Source organism: Daucus carota, chromosome 1 (assembly GCF_001625215.2).
Source record: "Daucus carota subsp. sativus chromosome 1, DH1 v3.0, whole genome shotgun sequence".
Taxonomy (NCBI): domain Eukaryota; kingdom Viridiplantae; phylum Streptophyta; class Magnoliopsida; order Apiales; family Apiaceae; genus Daucus; species Daucus carota.
The window spans coordinates 52,360,178-52,374,539 of NC_030381.2; the positions used below are offsets into that span (position 1 = coordinate 52,360,178).

The 14,362-nt window shown below is 39.1% G+C and overlaps 3 protein-coding genes across 4 annotated transcripts; 2 read left to right on the forward strand and 1 right to left on the reverse strand.

Annotated features, from left to right (window-relative positions):
• Positions 1-682: 682 nt before the first annotated feature.
• Positions 683-7,270, forward strand: LOC108224644 (proline-rich extensin-like protein EPR1). Of its 2 annotated transcripts, none has more exons than XM_064086036.1 (3): positions 683-5,989; positions 6,707-6,874; positions 6,963-7,270. In XM_064086036.1, the coding sequence occupies exon 1, from the start codon at positions 937-939 to the stop codon at positions 3,589-3,591; it is 2,655 nt and encodes an 884-aa protein (XP_063942106.1). In that variant the 5' UTR covers positions 683-936; the 3' UTR covers positions 3,592-5,989; positions 6,707-6,874; positions 6,963-7,270. The 2 variants fall into 2 exon arrangements, with proteins under 2 accessions (XP_063942106.1, XP_063942107.1); XM_064086037.1 differs by having other exon boundaries at positions 6,721-6,874.
• A 633-nt stretch (positions 7,271-7,903) lies between these two features.
• On the forward strand, positions 7,904-8,854 carry LOC108224653 (proline-rich extensin-like protein EPR1). Its single transcript, XM_017399340.1, has 2 exons — positions 7,904-7,943; positions 8,202-8,854. The coding sequence occupies exons 1-2, from the start codon at positions 7,904-7,906 to the stop codon at positions 8,852-8,854; spliced, it is 693 nt and encodes a 230-aa protein (XP_017254829.1).
• Positions 8,855-9,565: 711 nt separating this feature from the next.
• On the reverse strand, positions 9,566-13,157 carry LOC108197928 (probable LRR receptor-like serine/threonine-protein kinase At3g47570). The gene is made up of 2 exons (XM_017365668.1): positions 10,369-13,157; positions 9,566-10,238 (listed from the first exon to the last, which is right to left on the reverse strand). Exons 1-2 carry the CDS (start codon positions 13,046-13,048, stop codon positions 9,856-9,858), a joined length of 3,063 nt encoding a protein of 1,020 aa, XP_017221157.1. The 5' UTR covers positions 13,049-13,157; the 3' UTR covers positions 9,566-9,855.
• Positions 13,158-14,362: the final 1,205 nt, after the last annotated feature.

A 14,362-nucleotide genomic window follows, 5' to 3' on the forward strand; every position in this document is an offset into this window, starting at 1 on the left:
AATAATTATTTTTCATTTTATTACAAAATAGTAAAATCAATATAATGATCGAATTAAAATATTTTTCTTTCAATTTTATTTATTCATAAATATAATAAAAATATTTTTGTTTAGTGTTTTCTATTTTATCTATATAAAAATAAATATATTTCAAAATACATGAATAAAACATTATTATATATATATATAGAAAAAAATAAAACGATTACATGCATTAATTTATTTTTTAAGCACCCATACCATAGTTTTTTTTTTGACAAATATTTTTTTTTTTGATATGTTTGGTAGGAAGTAGTGGAGCCAGAAAACTCTGAACTATATGCAAAGACAGCTGACATAACTAATTTGTGTTTATCATTCCATTTCATTATTATCAGAATAGGTTCTCGTGATCTTTTACTCATGCTCACACATTGTTTAATAGAAGTCATACCGCTTAGGATTAGGATGAATAATAATTTCTTTCATTTTATTAGACAATAATAATATCAATATAACCGATTGAGTTTAAATATTTTTCTTATTTTCTGTTTTCTATTTTATTTAATCATAAATATATAAAAGATATTTTTGTTTTGTGTTTTCTATTTTATCTACGTAAAAATAAATATATTTCAAAATACATGAATAAAACATTATTATAAAAATATATATATTCATATAGAAAAAAATAAAACGAATACATGCATTAGTTTATTTTTTAACAACATCCATACGATAGTAATTTTATTATGAAAAGTAGTTTCTTTTTGATATGTCTTGTAAAAAGCAGTTGAGCGAGAAAGCTCTAAAATGATATATCTTTGTAAAGATAGCTGAGATAACTAACAGTGTTTATCATTCCAGCCTCTCTGCTACCATAAATAAACTCATGTGCTCAACGAAATGCATATGATACAACACTCTTAAGCCTAAACACTCTCTTAAACCATAAACATGAAGCCTTCACTTCCAACTCTTTTTCTTGTTGTTTTATGTGCGACAGCTTTGGTTCCTCAGGGTGAATCCCAGTATGAAGAGGAAAAGCTGTTCTTCAGGCGTCCATGGCCTTTTTTCAAGTTTCCGTTTCAACATTATAGATTACCTCATTACCCTATGCTGCCGCATTACCCTATGCTGCCGCATTACCCTGTGCCAATGAAGAAGCCAGCTATTAGCGGTGAGTGCATTAAGGCAAAGTTGGCTTTGTCAGACTGTGTTAAAGAGAAGCTGGTTTCCACCTGGTATTCGAAGCCTCTTGTCAAAGATTGTTGTGATCCGATTTTTAACCATAAGAAGAGTTGTCCTGGTTTTATTGTTATGATTGATGAGCATTTGATCCCACAATATATTAAGTATGCTTGTCATGCTCATGTTCACCCTGTACACCCTGTTCAGCCTATTCATAATAAGCATGTTACTACTCCTCCTTCCGCTAGTCCTCCTGCTCATCCTCCATCTCCTGCTCACCACCCAACACCTTCTGCTCCTGCCCACCCTCCGTCCCCTTCCAAAGGCCCTCCCGCTGGTCATCCTGCCCAGCCTCCCTCCCCTTCCAAAGACCCTCCCGCTGGTCATCCTGCCCACCCTCCGTCCCCTTCCAAAGGCCCTCCCGCTGGTCATCCTGCCCACCCTCCGTCCCCTTCCAAAGGCCTTCCCGCTGGTCATCCTGCCCACCCTCCGTCCCCTTCCAAAGGCCCTCCCGCTGGTCATCCTGCCCACCCTCCGTCCCCTTCCAAAGGCCCTCCCGCTCGTCATCCTGCCCACCCTCCGTCCCCTTCCAAAGGCCCTCCCGCCCACCCGCCATCCCCTTCCAATGGATCTTCCCCTACTCCTCCCGCTCACCCTCCATCCCCTTCCAATGGATCTTCCACTAGTCCTCCGCCTCATCCTCCATCTCCTTGCAATGGCTCTTCTACTAGTCCTCCCGCTCACCATACGTCCCCTTCTAATGGCTCTTCCCCTAGTCCTCCCTCTCACCATCCCACCCCTTCCAATAGCCTTCCCGTTCACCCCCCCTCCCCATCCAAAGGCCCTCCCGCTAGTCCTCCCGCTCATCCTCCATCCCCTTCTAATGGCCCTCCCGCTAGTCCTCCTGCCCACCCTCCGTCCCCTTCCAAAGGCCCTCCCGCTAGTCCTCCGGCCCACCCCCCTTCCCCTTCCAAAGGCCCTCCCGCCCACACGCCATCCCCTTCCAATGGATCTTCCCCTAGTCCTCCCGCTCACCCTCCATCCCCTTCCAATGGATCTTCCACTAGTCCTCCGACTCATCCTCCATCTCCTTGCAATGGCTCTTCTACTAGTCCTCCCACTCACCATTCGTCCCCTTCTAATGGCTCTTCCCCTAGTCCTCCCTCTCACCATCCCACCCCTTCCAATAGCCTTCCCGTTCACCCCCCCTCCCCATCCAAAGGCCCTCCCGCTAGTCCTCCCGCTCATCCTCCATCCCCTTCTAATGGCCCTCCCGCTCACCCGCCATCCCCTTCCAATGGCTCTTCCCCTAGTCCTCCCGCTCACCCTCCATCCCCTTCCAATGGATCTTCCACTAGTCCCCCGGCTCATCCTTCATCTCCTTGCAATGGCTCTTCTACTAGTCCTTCTGCTCATCCTCCTTCTCCTTCCAATGGCTCTTCCACTAGTCCTCCTGCTCACCCTCCATCCCCTTCCAATGGCTCTACCAATATCCTTCCCATTCACCCCCCATCCCCTTCCAAAGGCCCTCCCGCTCACCCTCCAACCCCTTCCCATAGCCTTCCTGTTCACCCCCCATCCCCTTCCAAAGGCCCTCCCTCTAGTCCTTCCAAAGGCCCTCCCGCTAGTCCTCCCGCTCACCCTCCATCCCCTTCCAATGGATCTTCCACTAGTCCTCCGGCTCATCCTCCATCTCCTTGCAATGGCTCTTCTACTAGTCCTCCTGCTCATCCTCCTTCTCCTTCCAATGGTTCTTCCACTAGTCCTCCTGCTCACCCTCCATCCCCTTCCAATGGCTCTACCAATATCCTTCCCATTCACCCCCCATCCCCTTCCAAAGGCCCTCCCGCTCACCCTCCAACCCCTTCCCATAGCCTTCCTGTTCACCCCCCATCCCCTTCCAAAGGCCCTCCCGCTAGTCCTCCTGCTCACCCTCCATCCCCTTCCAATGGCTCTTCCAATAGTCCTCCCGCTCACCCTCCATCCCCTTGCAATGGATCTTCCACTAGTCCTCCCGCTCATCCTCCATCTCCTTCCAATGGCTCTTCCACTACTCCCGCTCATCCTCCATCCCCTTCAAATGGCTCTTCCACTAGTCCTCCTCATGCTCATCCTCCGTCCCCTTCCAATGGCTCTTCCACTAGTCCTCCTGCTCATCCTCCAGCCCCTTCCAATGGCTCTTCCACTAGTCCTCCTGCTCATCATCCATCTCCTTGCAATGGCTCTTCCACTAGTCCTCCTGCTCATCATTCATCTCCTTCCAATGGCCCTGCTGCTGGTCCATCCCCTTCTGCTGGTCATCATGCCGGTCCTCCATCTCCTTCCACCAGCCATCCTGCTGGTCCTCCATCGCCTTCCGCTGGCCATCATGCTGGTCCTCCATCAAGTCCTCCTGCCAGTGATTCTACTATTCCAAAATAATTTTACTCAAATTATTAAGAGTAGATTTCAGTACCTGTTAGCAAGTCTTAGTAGTGGTGGTAAGCTGGTATTTTTAGTTTTCAATCTAAGTCTCACTAGATTGAGCATATAGAATTATTAGAATAGGAGCAGAATATTTGATGATTTTAGTCGTTTTAGGCAATAAACAAAGTTGCAACGTTTACTTTGAGCTGATTCAGATTTGATTGAAGCACAATTTATATCATGTTTGTTTAATTTACTAATGTAATTCGTTCTTTTCTATTATATAGTATTTGTTTCATACTGTGTAAGGAGAAGTTTATATTCCCAGTCCTCAGAGTTACACAGCTCCAACATTCATGTCACTAATTATAAGCCTAACGTTCCTCGTGATATGGTTGAGGCTGAGGAACATCTGAACCTTGCTTATTAAGAATGTCTGCTAATCCTTTAGCTGCAGACCAGCTTGAGATTTTAATTTAAATTCTGTATTTTAGTGTCAGTTACCATTAGTCTGGCTCATTGGTGGCTCACTGCGTGCTAAACTGCAGAAATGTCTGATGCTCTGGTTGTCTCTGTAGCTAGTTTAAAATGATTAAGAAATAATACAGTGCCTCTTCTTCAACTTCACCGTATTAACTACCAGTCAATCACAGGTTATTAATGTTCCTAGTTGTTAGTAGGTGCTCGAATACATGTAGGCATTTAATTTAAAATCAACCTGTGAGTTTTCATTTGTTAGTGTTCCGATTCCTTCAGGCTTTTGACCAAAAACAAACACCTGCAATTTAGCCTCATCTAAATGTCGAGCCTGTTCCAGAACGAATATTAATGTATTAGTAAGAAGCTGTTAATAGGTTTATGGCTTTGACATTGAAACTTTCTTATAGTTATCTGATAACATGTGATGATATATCATGATGTGATTATATCATATATTAGACTAAGCATTATTTTCCAACCACTTGCAGTACCTACTCTTAAATTAAGCTGTCAGCAGGAAATACTCCTTCACTATAGATCCTTGTGAAATACAATCACCTGCTGAACTGCAGAAATGTTTGATGCTCCGTTTGTTGCTGTTACTGGTTTAAAATCTATTAAAATTAAGATAGGCGAATGTAGAATAACAGATAAAAATAAGTAGAGAGCCGTTTCTTAGACTTCACCTTATTATTACGCAGCGCCACTTGTTCTTATTATTATTGTGAACTTGACGGACTCAGTTGCTGCTCTGATTCAATCACCTGGTGAGCATCCAAACCAAATGTTTGGATTTGTATGTGCGCGATGAAGACATTGCAAAGTGGACAGAGATGTATAGTATTGGGCTGTTTGATTTTGAAGGAATGCGGATTCCTCCTCCGTGCTTTAGCACTGGTGAGATTGTACTGGAGACGTGGACAGGGGAAAACATTCATGATTCTATCGACCGGAGTACCGGACCACTTATATCTGTGACCCTAAAATTATTAATGTTCTCCGTTACAATGAGATTGTCACCCTACAGCCATTTTGGTTTCTGTCCTACAGTCACGTGGAGAGCCTGGTATGTGTGAAGGGAATGGTTCAGATTGGAAAGGAGCGCAGAGACAAGAATACTAACCCTAAGATGAAGAAATGGTATTTGTATTCATGACCTTTGAATTTTTCTTATTTCCCCGTACTGTGTTTTTTGATTGTTTATGAAAATTGTAGGTGCTGAGCTTGCTGATAGGTCTTAGTTAAAGAGCTTGATAAACATCCTTAGAATATGACATCGAAGCAATCCACCTATTCATTTGGCTACAGATCATATTGTTAAGTTACCTGTAAGTTATGAAGAACATGACTTTAGGCTGTTGCACTAGGCATAAATTTAAAAGTTTATCAGTTCCACCTTAATAGTCGGGTTCCTTCCATGCTCCGCTATTGTCACTTTGATTTTGTAGTTGCGTTTAAATTGGCGCATTAAAAGTAAGCATATTGTAGCTAAGGCACTAGGCATATTGTCACTTTGATTTTGTACCTGTTAGCAAGTCTTAGTAGTGGTGGTAGGCTGGTATTTTTAGTTTTCAATCTAAGTCTCACTAGATTGAGCATATAGAGTTATTAGAATAGGAGCAGAATATTTGATGATTTTAGTCGTTTTAGGCAATAAACAAAGTTGCAACGTTTTCTTTGAGTTGATCCAGATTTTATTAAAGCACAATTTATATCATGTTTGTTTAATTTACTAATGTAATTCGTTCTTTTCTATTATATTATATTTGTTTTATACTGTGCAAGGAGAAGTTTACATTCCCAGTCCTCAAAGTTACACAGCTCCAACATTCATGTCTCTAATTATAGGCCTGATCTGAACATCTGAATTTGATGGTGCATCGAAAGGAAATCCTGGACAAGGAGTTTTTTAGCCAGCTGATGATGGCCTGTGGTAAAAGTTTACCATTTTTTTTGCCTGTCCTGGAATTTACATGCATAATCTGTATCCTACTAATTAAACACCGATAACAACAGTAGCGGCCATACTCGAAGTTGAGCTCCCCTTTGATGCCGTATAAGCACTAGGTTGTAGCCCATGTTCTGATCCCGACCTAGATTTCTTGCCATTTCCATCTTCACTGTCTACATCTTGCCCAGGAAACGAGTTGCCGTTAGCTGTCAGGACGGTTATTATCTCTTATTAGCAACAAAAAGTTTTATTAGCAACAAAAAGTTTGTCACTTAGATTATTTACTTTGCTCAAATCTCTCAGTTGAACGGCACACATAACTGGAAGAAACTGAAAATCTATCTCATTAAAGCTGATGACTGCAATAACCTGTCAAAAAAATATAAGGTCCATATGCCAAGTTTAAGTTTTTCATATGCCAAGTTTAAGTTTTTCATGACTGTAGTTTTTCAAAACTAGCGGTTTGGAGAAATGTTTTTCAACAAAAACTATGTTCGATGATTCTATCCTCTTCAATTTCTGTAAGTTTCTGTGCTGGAAATAAATTCATATATGTGTCTTTGTCTTATGTTTTAGTACTGTCATGGAATGGTTTGTCAAAATTTGGGCATGATTATATTTTGGTGAATATATATGTTATGTTTTAGTACTCTTTTGGAATGTTTTGTAAAAATTTGGGCATAATTATATTTTGATCAGATCAGTTACAACAGTTACAGCAACAAACATTTGCCCTCCAAACTGGAACCAAGATTCCAACAACGGTGGCTGGTGCAACCCTCCCCGAACTCACTCTGACATGGCTAAGCCCGCATTTATGAAAATCGCACAGTGGAAAGGTGGCATTGTTCCTGTCATGTACTGCAGGTAATAAACACTTTCCCAGTCTTAACAAGGGACATAAAAAAATAACAATAATAATGTTTGCTGATTCTTATTTGCTTTTCTGTTGCAGAGTTCCATGCATCAAAAAAGGGGGCTTCGATTTTCATTCGAGGGAAAATTGCAAGGCCAGGCTCTTTCTTTCAAGATCACCTCATATACATCTAAACAGACCATTGTAGCCTGGAATGGTTGCTCTTTCAAATTGGAATGCAGGATTGACATACAGCACAATGGTCAATTTCCACTGATGCTCCTGGCTCTTCCTTTTTGAGGCATTTCGCTTTCATTTTTCGACACTGTCATTGTCATTTTGCTACAGGTATCTTTTTTGGAATGTAACCGTTATCTCACAAGATATAGTATTCAATTTCAAGTTGAGTTATGCATCATAAAAATTAAAAGGATTAATCACATGTTTTTGCAGTATATTTAATCTGTGAGTATAATTTGGGTGACTGATTAAGAATTGAAATATTGACTTATTTCGGGAGAAAAGATATTTTTCGAAGAAAAATATATAAAAACTTATTTTTTTTTCAAATAAGCATTTTTTTTGTCAAATAATGAATTTTAATTATTTTAACATTTAAGCTCGTGGCCGCGGGCACAATGACCATCAATTTTTGTATTGCTGAAACTCTTAAAGTTATTATTTTAATATGAGAATAGGGTAAAATCCAAATTTTATTAGGAGAGAAAAATTCAAAATGTAATCCACCCATTTCTCCACATTTATACATCTAAATATTTTTTTTAAATTCGTTTACCGCTAAGTTACCTATACACCGTGAAACTGATAATGGATAAACCTTCCATGGGGATGAATTATAATTTCTTTATTTTATAAAATTAATATACAAATAATGACTAGTTAAATAATGCTTTTTTACCTTGTGTTTTCTATTTTCTCCATATAATAACAGATATACTTAATGTAAAAATATACTTAACAAAAATATACTCAGTAATAAAATATATACTCAAAACACTTGCTATGTATTTTCTAAAGAAATGAAATGCAACAAGAGTCCACTTTATGTTTTCATGAAAGGTATTTTAGATATACTTTGTGAGAAATAGTTGAGACAGAGAACACTGCGGAATGATTTATATTCTAGGCAAAAGATAAGTGAAATAACTAACTCATAGAGTTTATCACTCATTTCATAGTTATCAAACTAGCCTCTCAGCTATTATAAATAATTCCATAATTCCATGTGTTCGATGTACATTGAGTATCACTCTCTTTAGATCATAAACATGAAGCCTTCACTTCCAATTCTTTTTCTTGTTTTTTTATGTTTGACAGCTTTGGTCCCTTATGGTGAATCTCAGTATGAAGATGAAAAGCTGCCTGTGAAGCGTACATGGCCTTTATTCCCATTCCCCATACCACACTTTCAATTACCGCATTACTTCACGGCGCCGAAGAAGCCAGTTATTAGCCCTGATTGCATCAAGGCAAAGTTGGCTTTGTCAGACTGTGTGAAGGAAAAGCTGGTTTCAGCATGGTATTCGGCGCCTCTTGTCAAAGATTGTTGTCATCCGATTGCTAACCACAAGAAGAGCTGCCCTGATTTTATTGTCAAGATTGATGAGCTTTTGATCCCACATTACATGATGAGTACTTGTCATGCTCCTAATCACTCCGGTAAGCATGCTGATGTCCCTTCGGCTAGCCCTCCTACTGGTCCACCACCAAAAGGTCCCGTTGGTCCATCACCAAAAGGTCCAGTTGGTCCATCACCATCACCAAAAGGTCCACCATCAAAACCAAAAGGTCCTGTTGGTCCGCCATCAGAACCAAAAGGTCCTGTTAGTCCACCACCAAAAAGTCCACCATCAAAACCAAAAGGTCCTGTTAGTCCACCACCAAAAGGTCCACCATCAAAACCAAAAGGTCCTGTTGGTCCACCACCAAAACCAAAAGGTCCTACGCCGCCCATTGATAGCACTACTTAAATAAGTTTGGTCAAATTATTAAAGAGTAGATTTTAGTAGCTGTTAGTATTTCAGTAGTAGTGGTGATAGGATGGTATTTTCAGTTTTTGATATGAATCTCACTAGATTGAGCATATAGAGTTATTAGAATAGGATTATATGTTGAATGATTTAGTCGTTTCAAACAATAAACAAAGTTGCAAAATTTTCTTTGAGTTGATCTATATTTGATTTAAGCACATTTTATGTCATGTTTGTTTAATTTACTAACAGCAAGAAATTTATTTTCGACTCCAACATTCCTGTCACCAAGGCAAAACAGCCCTCGTGTTAAGGTCGAGGCTGAGGAACAAATGTAATGTCTGCACATCCTTTGCTGAAGGCTAGCCTGAGATTTTAATTTGAGTTTAGTATATTATTGTCAGTTACCATTAGTTTGGCTTATTGGCAGTGTTTAAATTTGGAGCAGAATATGACATAATTCAATCGCGTGCTCAACTGCAGAAATGTTTAATGCTCTGTTTGTCTCTACAACTAGTTTAAGATGATTAAGATAAAGAACAGAGCAACTTCTTAATCTTCACCTTATTAACTACCAGTAGATACAGAGCCATTGCAACCAGTGATCACTATAACGCTGATCATAAAGTAGTTTAACGGCTGTATGGGATCGAGCCTCAGTACTAAGTACAATACTAAGTAGCCTATGCTAGTTACTCATATCAATTAAAGGAGCAGAGCATAGATTCATAAATTAAGATATTGAATGATAAATTAAAACCTGACACGGCCACTTCTCAATTACTTTTCAGCCTCTAGTTACTAAATAGTGAATATTAGCGACAAATAATGAAATAAGCTGCAGTTGAAGTCAATTATGCCCGATCATGATTCTGACGTGGAATCCGACCTCGTCAGTGTGTGTATAAACAGCTGACAGGCTGAGCGGAAAAAGGATCAATTACTGTGGTGGTGCATCACCTATCCAAATTAAGCACGACAAATTTACCAGAGAATCCAAGTTACTGGCTGTGCTGGAGGATTTTGTCTCTGACTACATGTAAATGCTTAATAGCAACACTGATGTCAATGCGTTTCCTTGGCGTCACTTGTGAACATAATATCCCCACTTCAAATATTGATGTCAGGCATCCCTCTATAATAGCCCTGCGGTATGATGGATTTATAGTCATGCCATGTTCTTCTTGATCCTGTACGATCCTTGGATCAACAATATCCATCACTCTTCGTGGGAGAGCCTTCTTTACAAAGTCATGAAGATTATTGTCGTTATTCATGAATATGCTACTTTCTGTAGGCCGCTTCCCCGAAAATATTTCTAGAAGGAGAATTCCAAAGCTATAGACATCTCCCTCTGCTGATATCTCCCCATACATTCCATACTCTGCACAATTAAAGGGTTTATAAAATTGGCTCAAAATAAAATTTATTAAGGTCTTCAAGCAGAATACATAATTGTTCAACTAAATATTAAAAGTGGTACTCTATATTGGCAAGATAGTGTGAAAAGTCACCTGGAGGAACATATCCCACCGTTCCACGAACACCGGTTGAACTCATTTGTGTTTGATTGATGTCACTTGTAATAACAGCAAAGTCGAACCTCGCCAAACCAAAATCACCAATACGAGCCACAAAATTTTCATCAATAAGAATATTACTTGGCTTTAGGTCGCAATGAATGATACTTGCATGGGTGTGATGATGTAGGTAATCCAATCCTAGTGCAACATCTATAGAAATATTTAATCTTTGGAGTAGAGACAAGTTTCTTTCATACCCTTGATAGGAAGGACTTGGATGCAACCAGCTATCTAGACTCCCATTAGGCATGAACTCGAAAACCAATGCCCTGAAGTCATTGCCCATAAAATCAGTGCTAGAGCACATTGTGACGATTTTGATAAGATTCCGATGACGAATGTTCCTCAATGTTTCACACTCCGCCAAAAAACTCTTCTTCGCTCCATGTACTTCAACATTTAGTACCTTTACAGCAATCATATGTTCAACTGATTCAAGATTTCCTTTATAAACAGAACCATATCTTCCTTCACCGATCAAATTGTTCCGAGAGAACTCATTTGTAGCTAGTAGAAGGTCTTGGTATGAAAGTCTGGGATATCGATCATCCTCCAATACTAGTATGGGGTCATTCAACTTCTTGGAGTTTCGACGCCAATAAGAAATCAAGGCAAGATATGCAAACAACACGCCACAAGGTACAAGCACTCCAATTAGTATTATTCTCAAGGCAGATGCTTTTTTCTTATTCCTCAGGACTTTTTCAGGACAAGCATGCAAATGCAGTGCTTGAATACCCCCACAAAGCTCCGAATTTCCAACAACTGAAAAGGTACTAACATTTGAAAACAGACCATCTTTAGGCACTTCACCTTCAAGCTTGTTGTGTGACAAGTTGAGAAATATGATTTGACGAAACCCCTCAAAAAAGCTTGGAATACTACCCGAGATGTTATTGTCCGAAAGATCAAGAAATGCAAGATTTTTCAAAGTTCTGAAAGAGGATGGAATTTTACCTTGAAAAAGGTTTCCTTCCATGTATAGTTCCTCCAACATCACACATCCATCAAGAGTAGCGGGTATATCTCCGGTTAGTTGGTTGTATGAAAGATCTAGTTCCGCCAAATGTTTCAAGCTTCCAATATTGGATGGAAGTGGACCCTTGAACAAATTCTGAGAAAAATTAAGGTAAATACAATGGGACAAAAACCCAATTTCATCCGGTATTGCACCTCTAAGCTGGTTGTTAGAGAGGAGCACTTCCTCTAAAGTTGATATGTGAAACAATTGAGTAGGTATGCTTCCTTGGAGCTCATTATTATCCAAAAAGAGAAGAAATAATTGAGTAATGTTACTAATGGAAGTTGGAATTGCTCCTGCAATGTTGTTTCCATCAAAAGCTAGCCCGCCTAACTTTGATAACATTCCAATTGATTGTGGAATGCTTCCCGTCAAGAAGTTGTCTCCCAGATTAAGATGCATCAGGTTGACAAGTTTTTCAATTCCACGAGGTATGCTTCCGTATATGTGATTCTGTTGCATATACAGGTGCTCGATAGTGATGGAGAGATTCGCGATGGAATCAGGGAGCTTCCCTCTCAAACTACTCTTCTGTAAGCCCAATGTCCTTAGATGAGTACAATTAACCAAGGAATTGAAAAATTTCCAGTCATCAGGCTGCATATTATCTCCAAGTGGATTCTCACCCAGACCTAGAATCTGAATATTGGGAAGGCTATCCAAATTGTCCGGTATAGGCCCAGTAATATTGTTTATCAATATATCAAAAACGACGAGATTAGATGCATTGACTATTGATGGCGGAAGTGGACCTGTAAAACGGTTACTTGAAGCGTGGAACTCTTGCAGCTCCGGAAGGGTGAGGCCTAAATCTGATGGAATCGCTCCTTGTAAACCATTACTGTGTAGAGCAAGACTATGGAGGGATGAAATGTTGTATAGTGGCAGAGGAACCAAACCTGTCAAATGATTATGTGACAAATCAAGATCCTCTAATTTTGCAAGATTAGTCACTTCCAAAGGTATTCCCCCAACTAGATTATTATAGTCCAGATAAAGAATACGAAGATATGATATATTCCCTATGGAAGGTGGAATAGATCCATCAATATGATTGCGTGCCACAGCAAACATTTCAAGCTTAGGCCAAGATGAAAAATTAGTAGGCACTTTCCCTTGAAGATCGTTGGCTTCTAAATCAATGTATATGATATCTCTGCAACGATGTAGATTGGCAGGAAATTCACCTTGAAAAGAGTTGTTTCCCAGAGAAAGATCTTGTAGGCGAGACAGTCGTCCAATTTCACTGGGAAGCAAGCCATGTAAGCGGTTTTCATAGAGGTAAAATATCCTTAGAAACGTCAGGTTTCCAATATAAGGAGACAATGTACCCGCCAAGTTGAGTGAGGGGAGGTTGAGTATTGTTACCCTCTGTCTTCTGCTGCTGCATTTTACGCCTGTCCAACGACAGAAGTGGATGGAATTGTTCCACGAGTCCAGCACACCCGAGGGGTCTTCTGTTATTGAGTACTTGAAAGAAAGCAAAGCCTGTTGATCAGTGACATTGTTTGAAAATGAATGTACGAATGTTGTCGAGGTTCTCAGTACAAAAAAGAAGAGAATGTTGAATCGTAGAAAGTTGAAAATCATGGTTGGACAGTTGAGAAATGAAAATGCTGCACTGGACAAAACACATGTATCAGTTGTCAAATGTTTATCAAGTGCAACCTTGAGAATGTGCTTGCCAGAGCCTGGATCAGTTTAGCATTTTTATATGTCTAGTCTCCTGCAAACGACTAAATAAAGTCAAGAAGGTTTAGAAACGACCACTTTACAAGTTGGGCAAAGTAAGATCAGTACTTTTAAGGTAAGGGTCTTTTTAGCGTTCTCATGTGTACACACTAATAACTACTTTTTAGTTAAATATCTATAATGTGTGTCATCTGCACATGCTAAGCACTAATCTTAAACATTTAACTTATATCGATTGATCTAGTTTTTATACATGGAGTCTATCATTATTAAGAGTCAATCAAAATAAGTTAAACTTTACATATATTTGTAAAATTCTACTTTGATTGTTTTTTTATTTTATTTAAGTTTGCTACAAAAGAATCAATATTCATTAATCACGTAATTTGTTCAGAAGTACATAAATTCAAGTCGGGATGGACATCCTCACCCTCCAAGTACGATCACGAACAACTGTATCTCTATTTTGATTATTTTACTTGAGAAATGAGTTGGAAAACAGCAACGAAAATGTAGCATTGCGTTGTGCCTGGTAAGTCGTCAAGGACATATTCTTGAAAACTTGTACACAAAATTGCGGAAGATTGTTGGTGTGTTGAACAAGTAGAATTGAAGTTTTGAATGGGAGAAATTTGAAAGTCGAAGTATTGCCGTATTGGTAGTGCAGATTGTAGAATGCAGGGACAACAAAGAGTCTTTGAGAATGTCTCTGGACTCTCGTAGTACTTCTCAATCAGTCACTACTATGTTTTGTCGACGTCAAAGCGACTTTATAAGGTCAAGCAGGTTTAGCCGACTAGCAATAGTGGTGAAAATGAAATCATTCGGAGAGCATTCTCATTGGGCACCCCATCCTCAACCTCAAAAACTTACTAAAAATAGTAATTCCTCGAAATATTTAATAAATTTTCAAAAGCTTCTTCCAACCCATTCCCTATATTCAACCGATATTCTCATTCTTTTTACTAAATCTTGTTCTCTTTTACTTATAATTTCAATTTTTATATTTTATGTTTTTATATGTTTATATGTTTCATTATTTTTATTATATTTAACATTTTTCAAATAATTTTAATTTTTTTTAAAAAAATATTTTTAATATTGAAATTTTAATTCAATAATTTGATATTATTAATATACTTATGAGAACTTGCACCAAATTAATAAAATTTATAACACAAAACATTAATATTTAATAAAATAATAATGAAA

Bases quoted from the DNA above. Each gene is read 5' to 3' on its own strand.
- LOC108224653 (XM_017399340.1), top strand. From the start codon at position 7,904: ATGAAATGCAACAAGAGTCCACTTTATGTTTTCATGAAAG. The intron at 7,944-8,201 runs GTATTTTAGATA...TATGTTTGACAG, and splicing joins ACTTTATGTTTTCATGAAAG to CTTTGGTCCCTTATGGTGAA.
- LOC108197928 (XM_017365668.1), bottom strand. From the start codon at position 13,048: ATGATTTTCAACTTTCTACGATTCAACATTCTCTTCTTTTTTGTACTG. The intron at 10,239-10,368 runs GTGACTTTTCAC...TTAATTGTGCAG, and splicing joins GGTGGGATATGTTCCTCCAG to AGTATGGAATGTATGGGGAG.
- LOC108224644 (XM_064086036.1), top strand. From the start codon at position 937: ATGAAGCCTTCACTTCCAACTCTTTTTCTTGTTGTTTTATGTGCGACA.